The following is an 18,480-nucleotide window of genomic DNA, read 5'->3' as shown; positions in this document are numbered from 1 at the left end:
TAATAACTAAATGTTGTCTAGAGAGAGAGGACAAAACGTGACTAGTATTGACAGACGCGGAGAGACTAGGTAAGCACATAACCATGTAAAACAGAGTAAAACATCTAGGGATTATATAGGGAGGAGTTTCACCATCTTAGATGGGAGGCAATTTGCAGTAAAGCAACAGATGAGCAAAAACAGTAATTGAAGTGTTGAAGAATGTAACCTTTTTGTACTTCAATTATTTTCACTTCTCACAGGGAATTGTAGAGGGGTTGGGTAAGACAATCACCCTCTTCAAAGCTGATCACTGCTCCATCCATCACCAAGTAAGGACTCTAACCTATAAATCTCAAATTACCAGGAAAGGACATTTCTCTACTTTTTAGCTTTAAAAAAAAAATACTACTCATCGGTAATCAGATGATTGACTTTAACGACACCACTGCCTTTCCATGTGGTCTGGATCCACCCTACTACGCAAACATGATAGGTATCGTGGTGGACTGGCTCATATTCCTCATAGGATTTCCTGCCGTCTGTCTGGCCAGTTATGCCCTGTTCAGTTTGGTCAAAGCCGGCCGAGTGGCTCCTGTCTACGTGATCAACCTGCTCATCTCAGACCTTCTCCAGATCACCATGACGCTGGTCTTCATTTTCAGTAGGTTCTTTGACACCACATGTTTGCCTTTCATGATGGCCCGCTGCCTGTCAAGGATCTTTGTTCGCCTGGGCCTCTGCACCAGCCTGGGCTTCATGTTGTTGATCTCCCTGGAGAGGTACATGGTGGTGGTCTGTCCTCTGTGGTACCGCCTCCGACGCTCAGTGAAAAACTCCACCCTGGTCTCTCTGAGCCTCTGGGCACTGGCACTGGTTTACGTTACCTTTGATTACATATTCTTGATCGACATGCGGTACTCACTGACAATTTTCTCTACCATCTCCCTGTTGCCTGCCCCTTTCCTGGTGTTGCTGTTCTTGGTCACTCAGAGGGCCCTCTCCAGGAGTATGGCTTTCAGGGGGGCAGAAAGAAGGAGAAGGATTCTGGGAACTCTGGGTCTGGTCCTGGGCAGTTATACACTCCTCTTCCTCCCGTACAGCATCAGGAATCTGTACTACTCCATCAAGCCCCATGCCCCCTCAGTGTCAGACCCAGTCAGGGACCTGTCCTCTGTGATAACCAGTGCCTTGTTGTACCTAAGCCCTCTCACTGACTGCTTTCTCTATATCTTCATGAGGAGGGACCTCAGAGACACTGTGGATGCCTTCCCCTGCTGCAGGAGGCTGCTCAATGTGGGAGATGGTAACAGGAGCAGTAGACAGACTGATCAGGGAGACACACAGACTGGCCTATGACTAGCCAGTTGATCGTGTCTGAGAACATTATTTTGTGCAATGAAAACGTCCAATGTTTCACTCACATGGCTTTCTGCTATGGTACTTTCCTATCCTCTCATATTTGTGTGGTTAATTTATTTTGTATTTCTATGTGGGCACCAAGTTCTACAGTACGGGGGAACTGTCTCAGCACTGCACCAACTTATGCAGAGAAAAAAAACATTTCATATTTGCAAAAATAGACATTTATTTTGTATCACAAAAACACTTAAATACTATAACAAGGTGACAGTCAATGTATCAGAAATGTTAATATACAATATGTCACATGGAACCTACCTACAGTGGGGCAAAAAAGTATTTAGTCAGCCACCAAATTGTGCAAGTTCTCCCACTTATAAAGATGAGAGGCCTGTAATTTTCATCATAAGTATACTTCAACTATGACAGACAAAATGAGAAAAAAAATCCAGAAAATCACATTGTAGTGATTTTTTATGAATTTATATGCAAATTATGGTGGAAAATAAGTATTTGGTCAATAACAAAAGTTTCTCAATACTTTGTTATATACCCTTTGTTGGCAATGACAGAGGTCAAACGTTTTCTGTAAGTCTTCACAAGGTTTTCACACACTGTTGCTGGTATTTTGGCCCATTCCTCCAAGCAGATCTCCTCTAGTGATCTCCTCGCAGTGATGTTTTGGGGCTGTTGCTGGGCAACACAGACTTTCAACTCCCTCCAAAGATTTTCTATGGGGTTGAGATCTGGAGACTGGCTAGGACACTCCAGGACCTTGAAATGCTTCTTACAAAGCCACTCCTCCATTGCAGTGTGTTTGGGATCATTGTCATGCTGAAAGACCCAGTCACGTTTCATCTTCAATGCCCTTGCTGATGGAAGGAGGTTTTCACTCAAAATCTCACGATACATGGCCCCATTCATTCTTTCCTTTACACGGATCAGTCGTCCTGGTCCCTTTGTAGAGAAACAGCCCCAAAACATGATGTTTCCACCCCCATGCTTCACAGTAGGTATGGTGTTCTTTGGATGCAACTCAGCATTCTTTGTCCTCCAAACACGACGAGTTGAGTTTTTACCAAAAAGTTCTATTTTGGTTTCATCTGACCATATGACATTCTCCCAATCTTCTTCTGGATCATCCAAATTTTCTCTAGCAAACTTCAGACAGGCTGGACATGTACTGGCTTAAGCAGGGGGACACGTCTGGCACTGCAGGATTTGAGTCCCTGGCGGCGTAGTGTGTTACTGATGGTAGGCTTTGTTACTTTGGTCCCAGCTCTCTGCAGGTCATTCACTAGGTCCCCCCGTGTGGTTCTGGGATTTTTGCTCACCGTTCTTGTGATCATTTTGACCCCACGGGGTGAGATCTTGCGTGGAGCCCCAGATCGAGGGAGATTATCAGTGGTCTTGTATGTCTTCCATTTCCTAATAATTGCTCCCACAGTTGATTTCTTCAAACCAAGCTGCTTACCTATTGCAGATTCAGTCTTCCCAGCCTGGTGCAGGTCTACAATTTTGTTTCTGGTGTCCTTTGACAGCTCTTTGGTCTTGGCCACAGTGGAGTTTGGAGTGTGACTGTTTGAGGTTGTGGACAGGTTGTGGACTGTCTTTTATACTGATAACAAGTTCAAACGGGTGCCATTAATACTGGTAACGAGTGGAGGACAGAGGAGCCTCTTAAAGAAGAAGTTACAGGTCTGAGAGCCAGAAATCTTGCTTGTTTGTCGGTGACCAAATACTTATTTTCCACCATAATTTGCAAATAAATTCATTAAAAATCCTACAAATGTGATTTTCTGGATTTTCCCCCTCATTTTGTCTGTCATAGTTGAAGTGTACCTATGATGGAAAATACAGGCCTCTCTCACCTTTTGAAGTCGGAAGACTTGCACAATTTGTGGCTGACTAAATACTTTTTTGCCCCACTGTATATGCCAGTCATACAGATCTACAAAGTCCTTTACTTTTATTATGTCTCTATGATGATCACCAAACGAAGTACACAGAAAATCATGGTAAGACTGTACATGTAGAAAGAACATTATGCAACTTCAGAATTAAAATACATGAGATAAAGTTAATTTTTGGTGGTATGGTACGTAGAGTATGACCATATCAATAACAGGTTTCACGTTCAATATTTATAAAGCTGATGTTTCCTCTGTAAAATGTTACTTGATTTCACTAATGTTTTCAACATTAGTCAATTTCACAATAAAAAAAGGCCTACATGACATAATCAGCTTCGGTTTTCGTCAAACTAGCTAAATAAATTGACATGGTGTGGTGGTGTGGATTAAAGGGTTCACTTTCAAGATTTAAAAAGTGTATTTTTTCCTTCTAAAATATAACTTGTTGTCCCATCTCTCCACTTCACTGGACCCACTGGTCTCATATGAGACTCACTGGACTTATATTCACTGGTCCTATATCCCGAAACATCTGTGGTGCATTTCCAGACATCCCCTCTGTCAGCCAATCAGATACCCTCAGGTATTCAGCCGAACTCACTGGTAACACAGCACAAGAGAATTCAGGCATTGTGAATTAACAGAGAAAATGTTCTGACCATTCACTCAACAAAATACAACACATTATAGAATTGTACTTTGGATGTACGGTACCTTCAGAAAATATTCACAACCCAATTTAAAATAGATTAAATTGAGATGTGTCACTGGCCTAGACATTCTTACAAACTAACTAAAAATGTAAAGTTTAAATGTCTTGATTCAATACGTATTCAACCCCTTTGTTGTGGCAAGCCTAAATAAGTTCAGCAGAGAAAAAAAAGCCTTTTTTTGTACCCATTGCCTGATTTATGAAGGTCAACAACCATTTGTCTCTTTTTGTTTGAGTTCTTTGCATTTTCCCATGGTAATGGATGACAAAGCAATTTCACATTCGTGTTACCTCCTTTTTATTCCCCAGTGAAACAGGACGCCATGGAAGGCCACAATACCGTATACTTCCTTAAAATGAGATTAACTTAAAGTAATGCAAATATATTAATGTTAATGCAAATGTAATTTTGTTTGCTTTTATTTATAAGAATCTTTAGGGGTGGCAATAAAAACAAAACATTGTAAGCAGACAACAATCAAAGCTATATACAGGTGTTGTCAAGCAGAATTAGCATAGAAGATCCTTGGAAAGCTTTTCTGAACAGCCCAGTCTTTAGCTGTGCCTTAAACGAGGCCAGAGACTCTGCAGCCCTGACAGTGACCTCAAGTGCGCTCCACAGCCGAGGAGCCGCAGTACTGTGTTTCCCTGGGACAGACAGAGATGACTGACCCAAATCACCTCCCAGAGATGCGGATCATTCTCCTGGGTAAGAAAGGGCTGATAAGTGTCTGGCAGGCAACACCATACCTGCCCGAGTTGAGTCTGAAATCAACAGCGAGACCGTGGACAATGTAAGGAGACAGGGGGACGTCGGGGGAAAGTGGCAACTCGCCGTAGTGGAAACTCTAGGATGGTGGAAGACCTTCTCTCCGTGGAGATCCTGGAACTGGTGATGACAGAGATAGTGCACAGTGTGTCTCTGAGTCCCCCAGGCCCCCCATGCCTTCCTCCTGTTCATTGATTTGTACTCAATACTGGACGATAACAGCAGGGGAGCTGTGGAGGAACACCTGAACATGGTAGGCCTTACCGTGAATGGCTGGTCTTTGTGTCCCCCTCGACCCCATGCCATCCTTCTAGTCATTGCTGCAGGTGTTGCCTTCACTGAAGCCCACCTGAGGTCAACGCTCTGGTGATATTCAGCTGGTGTGACACAATGGGTGACACCTCCATACAGCAGTTCATTGAGAGTGATGGGAGAGCCCTCCAGTGGCTCCTCAGGAAGAGTGACAACAGATATCACATCCTCAATGTCACTCAGGTCATAGAGCTTCTGGAGAGGATTGAGTTGATGGTAAAAGCGATATTCAGGGAGTGAAGTCAGGCGAGGTGCATATGTGACAGCCGAAAGTTGGACAATGACATGGCAGTGCCAGTGTTGCCATTGTTAATAAAAGTTGTTCTTTATAATGTTGAAATAAACATGTATAATATATGTGTGTATGCTACATTGTACAATCAAATATCACATTAATTTCTACATATCCATTACAAACATGAAATGCAGCAGAGTTGGTTCCTGTTTCAGTCAGGTCTTTGGTCACGTTCGTGTGGGTCAAACACAAACACCCTAATGATTAGTTGACAAAGGAGCCTCCCACAATGCAGGCGATCGCTGCAAGATAAAGTTGGTGAAGCTTGCAGTCGACTTCAGTCAAAACTTCATGACCTTTGGTCACATGATTTTAGTCAAGTTCATGCAGTCCACATGTAGGTGCAAGTCAGACAATTTGTATCCCCATAATGCAACAAACTTTGAAAGGCGGGACCAACGATGGCCACCAACTTGACAAAAGTGATCCGCTCGAATGTGCCCATGCATTCAATGGCTGAAACACAACCTTGTTTTTCATGTTAGTGAGCCACCTAGTGGACACATTCCTCTTCATGAAGGTTTTAGATTTCATAAATTACTACTGCCTGCGGCTTGGCTGGTGTAGACCAAATACACCCTCCTTGAACATGCAAGTGTGACTACCATCTAAAACACAATGCAAGACTATCTACTGGGTTTACTAGTAATATATTGGCCTACACAGCCTGATAATAACAGTTGCATTGGTGGGGAGTTCAGTAGACCTACATGTCTGACCAAAGCCTGAATAGGGGCATTATATTTTCATAGACCTGTAATTGTCTGAGATGTGGGATTATATTTTGACTACAAAAAGTTAGGTAGTGGCACTGACTATTGTTAACATCTTCATTTGCCATTTAAATGTGCTGCATATTTTGCTGGAGGCTTACTGCATTATTTTCATTGTCTTTAATGAATTTCCTCTATGTAGCCTACTATGTACGCATTTAGAATAAAATATAAGGTTATATTCTAAGGAGACACATAGGACCATTATAATGTGACCACAAAAGATAGCCAGGTGGAAAAATAACATTCCTCCATTGTAACTTCTAGGGGTAGGCTGGGCCTTATCCAAATTGTGCCTGGGTGTTACACTGGATTTGCACAATGGGCTAATACGGGAAGATGATTTAATTCGATACATTTGTGGTTTTCAGAGCAATATGCGAGGCGGTAAAAATGCTCAGTGGGTAGGCTCGTCTAGTCAGGGTCAGACTGTGTCCAAGGCCAAGTCACGGTGGCGACGAATGTCATTAATTATAAAGGGAGAGAGTCCGGATAGGAGGGACAGACCGCCAAACAGACAGCCGTCAGTTCCGCAGAGACCACAGACGCAGGCCGAGAAGCAGGCCGCCCTCGCCAAATAGTCTACAAAGAGGGTTGAATGGGGAAGGGGAGGAGGATGACAGAAACACTAATCCAATTCCCTTTCGTTACCGCATAGTAGCTTATCTCCTCCCCCGGCTGTTTCTCTGGGTCAGTCAAAACAATGAATTGATGGACTACATTTACGATATCAAATAGTCTCAATTCACGGCGAAGATATAAATAAATAATTTAACAATGCGGTGTTCCGCCCGGCTGTCAAAGGGACGACTGCGCATCTTTGTGGCTGTATGCCGGAAAAGGCTATGTTGATGTCCCGACTGGGAGACGTAGCCTATTGCACAACATATTTTATCATTTTGTAAACCACTATCAAATATAATCGATTCATACATGGTGAGTAATTTCCTTTATCTTATTCATGTCGACGACGCAAAGTAGGGATATGAGCAATTTGAAGCGATATTTTAGGGCAGTCATAATAATTTATGAAATCATAACTTGTTATGATCAGTGCGCGCGCAGGCATGCAACAGGTCGCCGGTACAGTAGCGGGACAGCAGAAGTTATAGCGCTGTTCTGACTAGTATGAAAATGTTAGATCGTTGCTTTAAATTTCACGGTGCGATGGAACGAAAAACACAAATGCTTTGTTGGCACAATAGGCGATGTTTTAATAGAATGAAATAGTTTGCGAAACACGGACAACAGATTGAAATGTTTCTTAGTATAAACCTTATAAATATTTTTCTAGCTATAAAACGCTGTCTAAATATATCGTAAGCCTCTGAAATGGGAATTCTAAAATGTAAGGCTAATGAATGTGTAGGCCATATCAAACAGTCAAATCAGGACATACATCACTATCCGGCAGCATAGACACGTTGATCAAACCATAAATTCCCTTTTCAATACACAAATTATGGGAGGCAAGGATTACAAATGTGGGTTATTATGACAAATAGGCCCCTAAATATATTTTTTGTATCGTTATTGACTCAAAGCATATGGTGCCAACTGTGAATCGGAAATCTACACTAAGAAAAAAAGGTTCTAACTAGAACCTACATGTGTTCTTCGACTGTCTACATAGGATAACCCTTTAAATAAAACATGTTGGTTCCCGGTATAACTCTTTCGGGTTCCAAGTAGAATAATTTCTAGAGGGTTCTACCTGGAACCAAAAAGGGTTATCCTATGGTCAGACGAAGAACCCTTTTTTCTAAGAGTGTATTTTATAGATACACTTAAATAGGCTTGGTGAATACCAGGCTTTCTTATTTTAATATTTAGATGTTTGTATAGGCCTACAATCCACAATGATAAATTCTAATTGAATTTCTTGATATGTACAAGATTGATGTTATCAATAGATTTTCAATTATTAAGTAAAACTGAGGGTGCAACACAGTTAAGCCTGTGTTTGTGTGTATTTGGGGGCGATGTCCGCCCAAGATGTGCGGGCCTGTGTGCAGACCAGGAGGACACGGTCAAAATCATCAGAGCAAAGAATTCGCATTATTCATGTACAAACATTCGCAGAATTACGCACAATCATAAACACACATTTGATACAATATAGGCTAGCCTAGACCTACTGTACACTTTACATTTATGTAAGTGTTTCATGTTGGCCTATGTGATACATTTAAGTATAACACAGGGAACTGAGCTTGTACCCATATGTGGCCACTGGGGTTTAGCCTATATGGTAGGTAACCATGCCTAAGGCCCGGCATTTCTTTACCGTATTGTCTTGTTTCCAGTTTGGTTTGTGTAAACGTCATTGCAAATCGATTGTGTAACAGGCCTGCAGTATAGTCTATATAATGTGTGTATGCAATTGGGGAGGCAGGTATCCCAGTGGTTAGAGCGTTGGACTAGTAACCGAAAGGTTACAAGATTGAACCCCGAGCTGACAAGGTAAAAAGCTGTCGTTCTGCCCCTGAACAAGGCAGTTCCTGTTCCTAGGTCGTCATTGAAAATAAGAACTTGCCTAGTTTAAAAAAATAGCTTGATGTAAAATGCGTGCGTGGTATCGTTCCTCCATCCAGCAGTAAAGACTCAAGGCCTATAATCGTAGAGTTGAAATTACGTACAGTAATTTACCGCTTGTTGTGGCTAGAGAATATTTGACTCACAGGGGACCAAATGTATACGGGTAGGTTCAGTAAAAAATATATATTTTTTTCCCTCAATCTGACTATCCCTCTTTTTCATTACCTTTCCACGTGGTAAGCAGTAGAGCTCGAGTTTGAAAAGGAAGCATTGTGCGTCGCGTCAGTGGTCCTGTGTATTCGAGAGGCTCGCAGAGGGTGATGCTCATTCAGCTGTGTCCTAGCCCCATTGTTGCGAATTCCTGTTCATTCAGGGGCCTGTTAATGGGGCTCGTGCATCCGAAAGCTGGTAGAGAGGTCATTCGAATTCCAAGTTCGGGTTCCACCAATCACCGTCCGCCAATCATCCTTTCCAAGCAATTGACTGGATATACCTACTTGAATAGGACATACATAATGAAGGGAGGATGCTATTTTATGGGTAGGCCTACTTGTACCCAAACACTCGCGCGCGCGCACACACACACGTTGTATACAATATAAAGAGAAACATCTAATCAAGGGAGAGGTGTAAATTAATTGGTCTGTTCTTCATCAAATGTATAGGGACCATACATGTAGCACATGGGGACGCAAAACTTTAGTATATACTGAAATCAAAACTTTAGTATATACTGAAATCAAAAAAACTTTAGCATATACTGAAATCAAAACTTTATTATATAGTGAAAACATACTGAAATCAAAACTTTAGTATATACTGAAATCAAAACTTTAGAATATACTGAAATCAAAACTTTAGAATATACTAAAATCAAAACTTTTGTATATATTGAAATCAAAGACAGCACTTGGGATACTCACGATTGTGTTTATCTGAAGGACAGAACGTGATGGCTTTTGTGGGTGAGGTGGGTTACTAGAAGGAGGCAAGTGGAGTGAGGAGGGAGTCATGGCTCAAAAGAAGTGTTCATTCGCCATTTGAATGCAAATGTAGTGGTTGAACAAGAGGACTGTGTGTGTGTGCGTGTGTGTTTTGTGGGAGGAGGAGGAGGAGGAGGGGGGGGTCTAACGGTGAGTTTGAGAAAAGAAGACTTGTTGAGAGAAATTGACACATATGACTGTAGTCTTCACACGTTGTTCTCTTTTACACCAAGATGCCACCAACGGAGTTGAACATTTGTGGCGGAAAATTCACCCGCGCATCGCTTCTAATTCGGACAATTTAGTTAACTACTTTTTCAGTGTGCAGGGAGAAAAAATGAAAGCATTCTGTTGGCCCATGTGCAGCTGAAGCATGTCTCGTCGGAAACAGAAACGGCCCCAGCAGCTCATGAGCCCGCTCCCTTCAGCCTCTCAGATATTAGAGCATGGTGAGAAATTGACTACTATTGATATGCAAGTTAACAATAGAATACAGTAGCTATTAGTATGGGGGGTAGTTAATGCCCTTATTTTCTCTACATAACAGTGATTGTGTAGTGGCACATGCATATAAAATAAACGTAAAGGGGCAGTATATTCTACATGTCATCTGGACAGTTTTTGTGATAGTTTGATTGAACATGTTGACTCCCATCACTGACAGTTCAAAATCTAAAGTTATGGCGGTGCTTTGATGTTCCTTTTATTAATGTAAGCAATAATGTATTATTATTTAATTTATGGTGTCTTAGGAGTTGTTGTTTTCTGTTTTCTGATCTTATTTTGATCACTCCCCTCACCAACCCTCCTATTTCCAGGCTCAGAGACACAGACCACCCAGTTAGTGGGCATATAAAGAATAGAAAATACATGAGAACTTAGAGGCAATACAGTGTATTCAAGATTTTATTTATTTATTTAACCCTTATCAACTCTATAATTCCAAGTTTTGGGAGACTTAGCAATGAAAGGGAGATGGCAGAGGAACTGGTGACCATGATATGTGCTGTACAAGGTGTAACTGCAATAGCATGCAACCCCATTGTCCATCTGGGCTTTGTGGTTGAGTAGTGAGGTATGAACATACACAAGAATTATTGTGAATCTCCAAGTGTGTTTGTGTGTGTGTCTATATGTGCTTGTGGGGCTGTGACCAGTCACACAGGGCTAGTGGGGTCTAATAGTGTAGTAACATTGTAGTGATAGGGTGTAGTAATATTGTGTTTGAATATGAAGGTGTGTGTGTGTTTGTGGATTCAAATAATGAATTTCAAGTATGTGTGTGTGTTAGGGAAGTGTGGTTGTTGATTGTCTGTTTGTTTTCTTGTCTGGTAGCCTGTGTGCTTTATTTTGCCTCCACCTCTGGCCCAGAATCTAGGAGAAAGAATGTGACCCCAGTGTTCTTAAGGTCAAGTATGCCAGCCAATTACAGCCTGACCCCCTGATACCCTACAGGGTAATGGGGGAAGGGTGCACCAAGAGATGAAAGACAAAATGAATGAAGAGAAAGAAAGACAGAGAGAGGAGAGAGAGTAGTGTGTGATAGAGTGCATGTGCATGTCTATGTATGGTTTCCATGTCTTTTTCAGGGGTCAGGGTTGTAAGCAGTTTTAGGGTCCATTGTCCTCAGTGTTGCCGTGGAAACAAGGTAGGCTGCTCATGGTGTAAGTTGGGGGGGGTGCAGACGAAGACGGAGAGGATAAAGAATGAAGTGAAGAGGAAAGAAAAGGGGAGGGGGAGTTTGAAAATTATGAATGAGGGGGAGTTTGGAGGATGAGGTGATGGAGAAGAGAACAATGTGAAATTGGATCTGGATCAGGAGTTCACCTGACAGAATGGTCTCATAATGTATAGTTGTTATCTGAGGGCTTCAGTCCTTAGCTGTTGTGCTTCTACCTATCTGCCACTACTTGCAAAATCACAATTTTAAGAGGGCCATTCTCTTCTATCTGGTTGTTGTTACCTCTATGATTTGCCAGAGTTGCATTTCTGTGCTATCTACTGACCATCATCAGAGTGTTTTTTTAAAGTTTTTTTTTTACCTCTATTTTACTAGGCAAGTTAGTTAAGAACAAATTCTTATTTTCAATGACGGCCTAGAAACAGTGGGTTAACTGCCTGTTCGGGGGCAGAACGACAGATTTGTACCTTGTCAGCTCGGAGATTAGAACTTGCAACCTTTCGGTTACTAGTCCAACGCTCTAACCACTAGGCTACCCTGCTGCCCGTGATAAGGTCGACCTGTGGAAAACACTCACAAAAAGGGCATTCTGAGTAGTGCTCACTGTTCAAACAGACTTCCCTGAGTTTTATATAAGTGAACGTGGTAACAGTGTGTAAAGTAGATGCAAAGCTCTGTCATGCTCAGTAAGACAATAACTAATTCAACTTTCTCTCTCTTGTCTGCTTTCGCTTCTTTTCTCAGGTGACCAGTTGGCAGTGAAGTTATCCTCCTTTCCTCTGACCACAGATTCCTCTTCTTCATCATCTTCTTCCTCTCCTCAGAGTTACCAGCCACCCCTGGCTCCACATCCCTACTTTTGGGGGCTTCACACCCGCTCTCTACCCAGTGAGGGCTCCCCCCTCTCCTGCTGCCCCTGCCAGCCCACCTCCTGCCCCATCTCCTTCACAGACCCCCAGTCCTCCCTCTCCCCTGACTTCCCCCACCCCTCCCTCTTCTCTCAGACAGGCCTGCACCTCCCCAACACCTCCACATCGACCTCCAGTCAGACCCACCCTCCCCGCTCTATCATGGCCTCTCCCAAACTGGGCGTGTCAGCCACCACTACCACTTCCTCATCCTCATCCTCTTCCTCAGCCTCCCTCTGCCCTCCGCCCCACCCTGGTAGCCCCAGCCCTGTGCCAGAGGGCCCTCCCAGCCCTGTGACACCCTCCCCCAGCCCGGGTGCTGCCTCTGCAGCCCCGCCCCGTGCCCACCTGAGCATTGCGGTGATTCTGGATGAGCTGCGAGTGCTGCAGCAGAGGCAGATCCACCAGATGCAGATGACGGAGGAGATCTGCAGGCAGGTGCTGCGGCTGGGCGGGGCCTCCTGTGGCCTGGAGGCGCCCCAGATCCTCCTGCCTCCTTTTCCCCAGCTCTGTCTGGAGGGCAGTGAGAGGGCCTCCAGTCCTCCCCAGCCTACACCCATCCAGCCTCCCAGCTCTGTAGCTCCTCTCCTGGCCTGCTTCTCCTCCCTGCTCCCTCCCCAGCCTGCCTCCAAGCCCTCCAAGCCCAGCCACCCCCTGTCCCATGTCCTGCGGCCACACAAGACCCAGATGGAGGGTGCAGGAGGGGCTACAGGGTCTTATCTTTACCCTGGGACCAGTGTCCGCCCTTCCTCCTCGTCTTCTTCCTCCTCTGCCTCCTCGGCCATCTCTACCATGGCCTCGTCCAACTACCCCCTGGCCCTCTCCCTGGCCTTGCCTACCCGTTACCTCCATGAGAAATCCCCCAACACCACCTCAGCCAGCGGCCACGGTGGCCTGTCCTTCCTCACCCCACCCCTGCCCACCACTGCCTCTATGGCACCCCCCTCCTTTCAGGAGCCCCACCTGTCTGTCTCCTCATCAGGGTCCTCGTCCTCCTCCCTGGGGCGTCTCCAGCATGCCTGTCGGTTCTGTGGAAAGCTATTCAGCAGTGACTCATCCCTGCAAATCCACCTGCGCTCCCACACGGGCGAGAGACCCTACCAGTGCCCTGTCTGCCTCAGCCGCTTCACCACCCGCGGCAACCTCAAGGTGCATTTCCTCCGCCACCGCGAGCAGAACCCAGAGCTCTCGCTCTCCCTTCTCCCCCCTTCCCTGTTTGGGCCAGGCATGGGACCAGCGGGGGGGTCTGAGCCCCAGGGTCAGCCCATGAGCAGCATTGGACTGAGTATCAGTGCAGCACAGGCTCAGAGACGTCGTAAACGGCGGGCTGAGGATGACCCGTATGGAGACGGTATGGAGGTGGGAGGTGCCGGAGGGGGCTTCTCTCTGGGGGCATCCACCAGTGCTCCCCCCACCTCTCTCCCCCTTCCCCCCAGTGTGGACCTGGCCCTCATCTCCACCGCCCACTCTCTCCTGCGGCTCAACCAAGCTGCTGCTGCAGCCGCTGCTGCATCCATATCCTCAGCTGCTTCCTCACTCACATCCTCCTCTTCCTCCTCTGTGTCCTCCTCCCTCCTCTCTGTCCCATCCTTGTCCACCTCTGCCATCGCTGGGTTCTTCAAGGGGGCAAAGCAGCAACGCTTTGATGAGAACACGCCCCCTCACCCTCCCATGATGTCGCACTCTGCTTACTCCCAGTTGGCCCACCTCCCTAAACTCCTCTTCCCCTCTGGCTCCCCCCACCAACACCCTGCCCTGGGCCTGCTCCGCCCTCCACCCCCTGCCCAAGGCTCCTCCCACCTCTCCTCCACCCACTCTCAGCTCTCCTTCCCCTTCTCCCACTACCCCAAAGCCCACGCCTCCACCTCCTCCCCCTCCGCCTCTACCCCCACCTCAGACACCTCCAAGCTGCAGCGGCTGGTGGAGAAGCTGGAGAAAGAGCCTCCCACCTCCTCTCCCTGGGCCTCCTCCTCAGGGGAGACCTCCCACAGCAGCATGGCCTCTACTGGGTTGTTCAGCAGCGGCCTCATGGGCGCCAGCACCTCCAGCACTTATGTGATGGCAACCCCACCGTCCTCCACCCATGCCCCCACCTCTGTCTCCAACTTCACCAGGGAGATGGTGGCCGCTCTGGGCATGAGTGCAAATGGGGGCAGCGCCTTGGCAGGAGCCATGCTCCCAGGCCTTGGCATCATGAGCACTGGCTCCCTGGCCGACAACCAGTGTGGGGTGTGTCTGCGTGTGCTGAGCTGCCCCAGGGCACTGCGTCTGCACCAGGCCACCCACCTGGGCGAGCGCCCCTTCCCCTGTAAACTGTGTGGACGCTCCTTCTCCACCAAGGGCAGCCTGCGGTCCCACCTGGCAACACACCGTGCCCGCCCGCCGAACTCTCGTGCCCAGAACTCTTGCCCGCTGTGCCAGCGCAAGTTCACAAATGCCCTGGTGCTGCAGCACCACATTCGCATGCACCTGGGAGGGCAGCTGCCACCGGAGGGCGGTGCAGAGTCTCTGTCAGGGGCCTCAGCAGAGTCTGACACTATCTCTGAGCTCCAGACCCATTCCCTGGCACTGTCTCAGTCCCAGCCACAGTCCAATGACACACCCAAGGTCTCCACTGAGAGTTCCACTGCAGCCTCAGGCAGCCAGTCAAAGAGCTCAGCAGCATCCACACACTTTCAAACCCTAGTGGGAGGCTCTGCCCCCGTATCGGTCAGTGTGACATCACCAAAGTGTGTCTGGGAGCCTAACAGATCTCACTCCTCCAGCCCTGACCTGATCCCTCCCTCTGACCTCACCCCTGACTCCTTCCTAAACTCCACCTCACACACCCCTCCGCCCGGCAGCGCAGACCCCCCAGTCCTGTTTGTCAGTGTGCCTTCCCCACCCCCTCCTCTAGGAGATACAGGCTCCCCAGTCAACGATGACAACCATGCTGAACACCTTGATTCAACCATTAGTACCATTGGCCCTGCTCCCACTTCCTCCAGTGTTACCAAAACCACCCCCTTGTCCAGTCTAATGATGTCAGACTGTCTTTTGGGTCAGCATGCCCTTCCTCTCAATGTCTTCCTCCCCGGCCCTAGATCAAACCTGGAGGATCTACTGAGCACACCAACCCTCTGTGCCCCGGTAGCACACCCAAGCCCAGCCCCCTCCTTTACCCCTGTCCTTAGCCCAGAGCACCCCAAACCCCACCCAGCACCCAAACCAGACTTAGAGCACCCCCCTAAACTCCAAACCCCCAAGCCCACAGAGGAATACAGGGTCGAAACCCCCCCACCTGCTGCACCAAAGCATGACCAAGCTCTTGTATCTGATACGGACCCGAGAATGGCACCACCATCAGAGAGCACAGACACAAGCGATGCTGAGGCTCGGGAAGTTCCTCAGAAAGATGTACCCTACACCAGGACGAGTCAGGGGGCGTACCTCGGCTCCCATGGGAAGGAGGATGGGATGAGTGGTGTCGGTGACCAACTGGAAAGCACTTTTCCCATCAGTTTGGCTACCACTCTCCCCCCTCCCCTGTCTCGCCCTGAGAAGAAGACCTACAGCTGTGCCGAGTGTGGGAAAGAGTATGCCAGCCGCAGTGGACTGAAGGTGAGAGGATGAAAGTATTGATTGATATGTGGGTTCGTAAAGAACTTAGCCATCTCTTATGTTTATGGACTTCATGATAGCTGCTTTATTTATTAATCTGTGGAATTGTGTTGGGTTCGGGTTCATTGCAACCAATGAACCCAACATTACTACTAAAACTACTTTAATCTGTTTGTTAGGCATCAGGTTACATTTACCTGAAACATTCACTGATGACAAATCTCCTTCCAGACTGAGAGTAATCAGTCAAGCTAAATCTTTGTGATATAAATGTTATTTCCAGCCAGGGGGACTCAGAGGTTGGTCGGAGTGGCACTTAAACAATCTGTTATTTTCATATTCATCCACAGGGACACATGAAGCATCATGGAGGGGTTGTCAAGGCACCACGTCCCCCTGTACGGAGCGGTCGCTCGGCCTCTGAGCGACTTCCTGCTAACACACCGACAACGTCCTCCAATCCCCCGGCCACCAGAAGCAATGTGGGCTTCTGGAACCAGTACCAAGCCTTCCTCAACACCAGCAACAACTCGGCAGACGACCCGGCACAAGGCCCGGCCAGTGGTAGCCAAGGAGAGGATGGGGAGATGCCCCGATTGGCTAAATCTCCCGTTAGATCCCAGCTGTCGAAAGAACCAACCACTGGAAGAGGTTCAGAAGATGGGTCTGACGAAGGGTCTACTCTAGAGTCAATGTAATTGGTGCTATCAATGGACATCACTGTACCTTTGAGTCAAACCGTAGGGACTTTTGTATTGTATTGCTTCCAAATTCAGTTGAGTAGTCTGTTGGGTTTGTTGTCAGTGAGTAAGTTGCTTAGTTCATTTGTGATAACTATAAGTTGGCCATCCTGGCCTTTTCTTTTAAAAGAGGAGAAAGTTGAAGGATGCTAAAAACATGACATAACTACAGGATTGGAAGATTGAGGAGGTCAGAAGTCACTGTTAAGACAATAAGAGTTGGAGCTGGGCTCTAAAATGAGAGCTCTGTTAGGCAAAGAGCTCTACTCTAGATTTAGGTCTAATTTTCCTGAACAGTCTGACTCACTGTTTATGTGATAGATATCAACTCAGATAAAGACATGTATTGGAAAAGGAGGCAAGGTAGAGAGGATGTGATATTGTTCTCACATAAACAATTCCTTCATTCCAACATAAAAGGAGGTAAAACAGAATGGTAAGGGTCACTAAACTAAACTTGACATGGTAGCTTCAACCCTGGCAGTCTATGGAGATGCAGTCTCTCATCCTACGACTGTATAAAACCTCATCTTTCATGTCATCTGGGTTTACTTTTGAACTTGTGAATAGCCCAGAATCTTCCTCCAGCTGATTTACAGAGGAGTGGTTGTTGTGTGCCAGGTGGAGAAAGAAATGGACAGACAGTTTCCTGTGTGACCCATTTTCCTTTGGATCTTTTGAATAAGCTGATTGTCGTTTGGTCTCACAGTGATGTCCGTTCTCTGTAACTCGTTGTCTTTGGTTCATGTTGTATCGTTATAACAAAAGAAAAATCAGAGGTCCATGTCTGATATTGTTGTGAGTTGTACTTTCAGTGTCTTCCTGTGAAATAAGAGGGATAAAAAAAGACAAAAAAGCTTTTCTTTTCTTTTTTGTTGTTGTTGTTGACTGTGGCTGTTTTATTTGTTTTGGATCTCTATCGTGCCTGTTCTACATTCTCCTGTAGAGCTGTTTTGATATTTGTTTATTTGTCACACACTGCTGTTAGTGACACCAATACAATGGCACATGCACAAACATGCCAGATGCACACAGCTGTTTTGTGCATATCGTAAGTGTGCATTTGGCTCTTTTTTTGTGCAAGTGGGTGTGTGTTTGTGTGTGTGAGCGCGCTACATATGTGTACGTATGTACCTATGTGCGTGTGTGTTGGCACAGCAGTCTGTAGCCTCTAACTGCCTCGGCCTTGCCAGGTTTCCTCACACACAGGCGTCATTAATCCCTGCTCTCTTTCAACACAATTAAACTCCTGCCTTCCTCTGTGTCTGTCACATCAACCAAGAGGAAGAGGGGGGGAGAGACCAGCTGTCCCCACTTCAGACCCTAATCCCCTCAGCCATGATGACAACCAGAGCAGGGTGTATGTGAGAAAGGTCAAAGGGGGGGCTGATGGCTCAGACTGTGGTCACTGGTCATTGAGGGTTAAAAGGATTGCCAAGGTGTAAGCATCAATTAACATTTAGGAGTGTGGGCACATACAGTAAGGTACTGAATATTATGTGGGTGTGCAGTCTTTGTGGATCTGTTTAGCTGATGCTCATTCATCTTACCACTCACAAAAGGGAAAATGTACACTACCATTCAAAAGTTTTGGCTCAGTTAGAAATTACCTTGTTTTTGAAAGAAAAGCAAATGTTTTGTTCATTAAAATAACATAAAATTGATAAGAAATAAAGTGTAGACATTCTTAATCTTGTAAATGACTATTGTAGCTGGAAACGGCTGATATTTAATAGAATATCTACATAGGCGTACAGAGGCCCATTATCAGCAACCATCACTCCTGTGTTCCAATGGCACGTTGTGTTAGCTCATCCAAGTTTATCATTTTAAAAGACTAACTGATCATTAGAAAACCCCTTTGCAATTATGTTAGCACAGCTGAAAACTGTTGTTCTGATTGAAGAAGCAATAC

At 46.1% G+C, this 18,480-nt stretch overlaps 2 protein-coding genes across 2 annotated transcripts; both read left to right on the top strand.

Moving 5' to 3' along the window:
- The first annotated feature begins 468 nt into the window (after positions 1-468).
- LOC135506857 (mas-related G-protein coupled receptor member A-like) lies at positions 469-5,287 on the top strand. Its single transcript, XM_064926267.1, has 3 exons — positions 469-1,285; positions 4,276-4,307; positions 5,147-5,287. The coding sequence occupies exons 1-3, from the start codon at positions 469-471 to the stop codon at positions 5,285-5,287; spliced, it is 990 nt and encodes a 329-aa protein (XP_064782339.1).
- Positions 5,288-9,835: 4,548 nt separating this feature from the next.
- Positions 9,836-18,248, top strand: LOC135511391 (sal-like protein 3). The gene is made up of 3 exons (XM_064932919.1): positions 9,836-10,085; positions 12,062-15,825; positions 16,176-18,248. Exons 1-3 carry the CDS (start codon positions 10,010-10,012, stop codon positions 16,521-16,523), a joined length of 4,188 nt encoding a protein of 1,395 aa, XP_064788991.1. The 5' UTR covers positions 9,836-10,009; the 3' UTR covers positions 16,524-18,248.
- Positions 18,249-18,480: the final 232 nt, after the last annotated feature.

Source organism: Oncorhynchus masou, chromosome 3, assembly GCF_036934945.1.
Source record: "Oncorhynchus masou masou isolate Uvic2021 chromosome 3, UVic_Omas_1.1, whole genome shotgun sequence".
Taxonomy (NCBI): Eukaryota; Metazoa; Chordata; class Actinopteri; order Salmoniformes; family Salmonidae; genus Oncorhynchus; species Oncorhynchus masou.
The sequence above is the reverse complement of the archived record's forward strand: the minus strand, read 5'-3'. Positions and strand labels throughout refer to the sequence as shown.

Excerpts from the sequence above, each read along its gene's own strand:
- LOC135506857 (XM_064926267.1), top strand. The coding sequence starts at position 469 with ATGATAGGTATCGTGGTGGACTGGCTCATATTCCTCATAGGATTTCCT. Across the intron at positions 1,286-4,275 it reads GCTGCTCAATGTGGGAGATG|TGAAACAGGACGCCATGGAA; the intron begins GTAACAGGAGCA and ends TTTATTCCCCAG. Across the intron at positions 4,308-5,146 it reads CCATGGAAGGCCACAATACC|CAGTTCATTGAGAGTGATGG; the intron begins GTATACTTCCTT and ends ACCTCCATACAG.
- LOC135511391 (XM_064932919.1), top strand. The coding sequence starts at position 10,010 with ATGTCTCGTCGGAAACAGAAACGGCCCCAGCAGCTCATGAGCCCGCTC. Across the intron at positions 10,086-12,061 it reads CTCTCAGATATTAGAGCATG|GTGACCAGTTGGCAGTGAAG; the intron begins GTGAGAAATTGA and ends TTCTTTTCTCAG. Across the intron at positions 15,826-16,175 it reads CCAGCCGCAGTGGACTGAAG|GGACACATGAAGCATCATGG; the intron begins GTGAGAGGATGA and ends ATTCATCCACAG.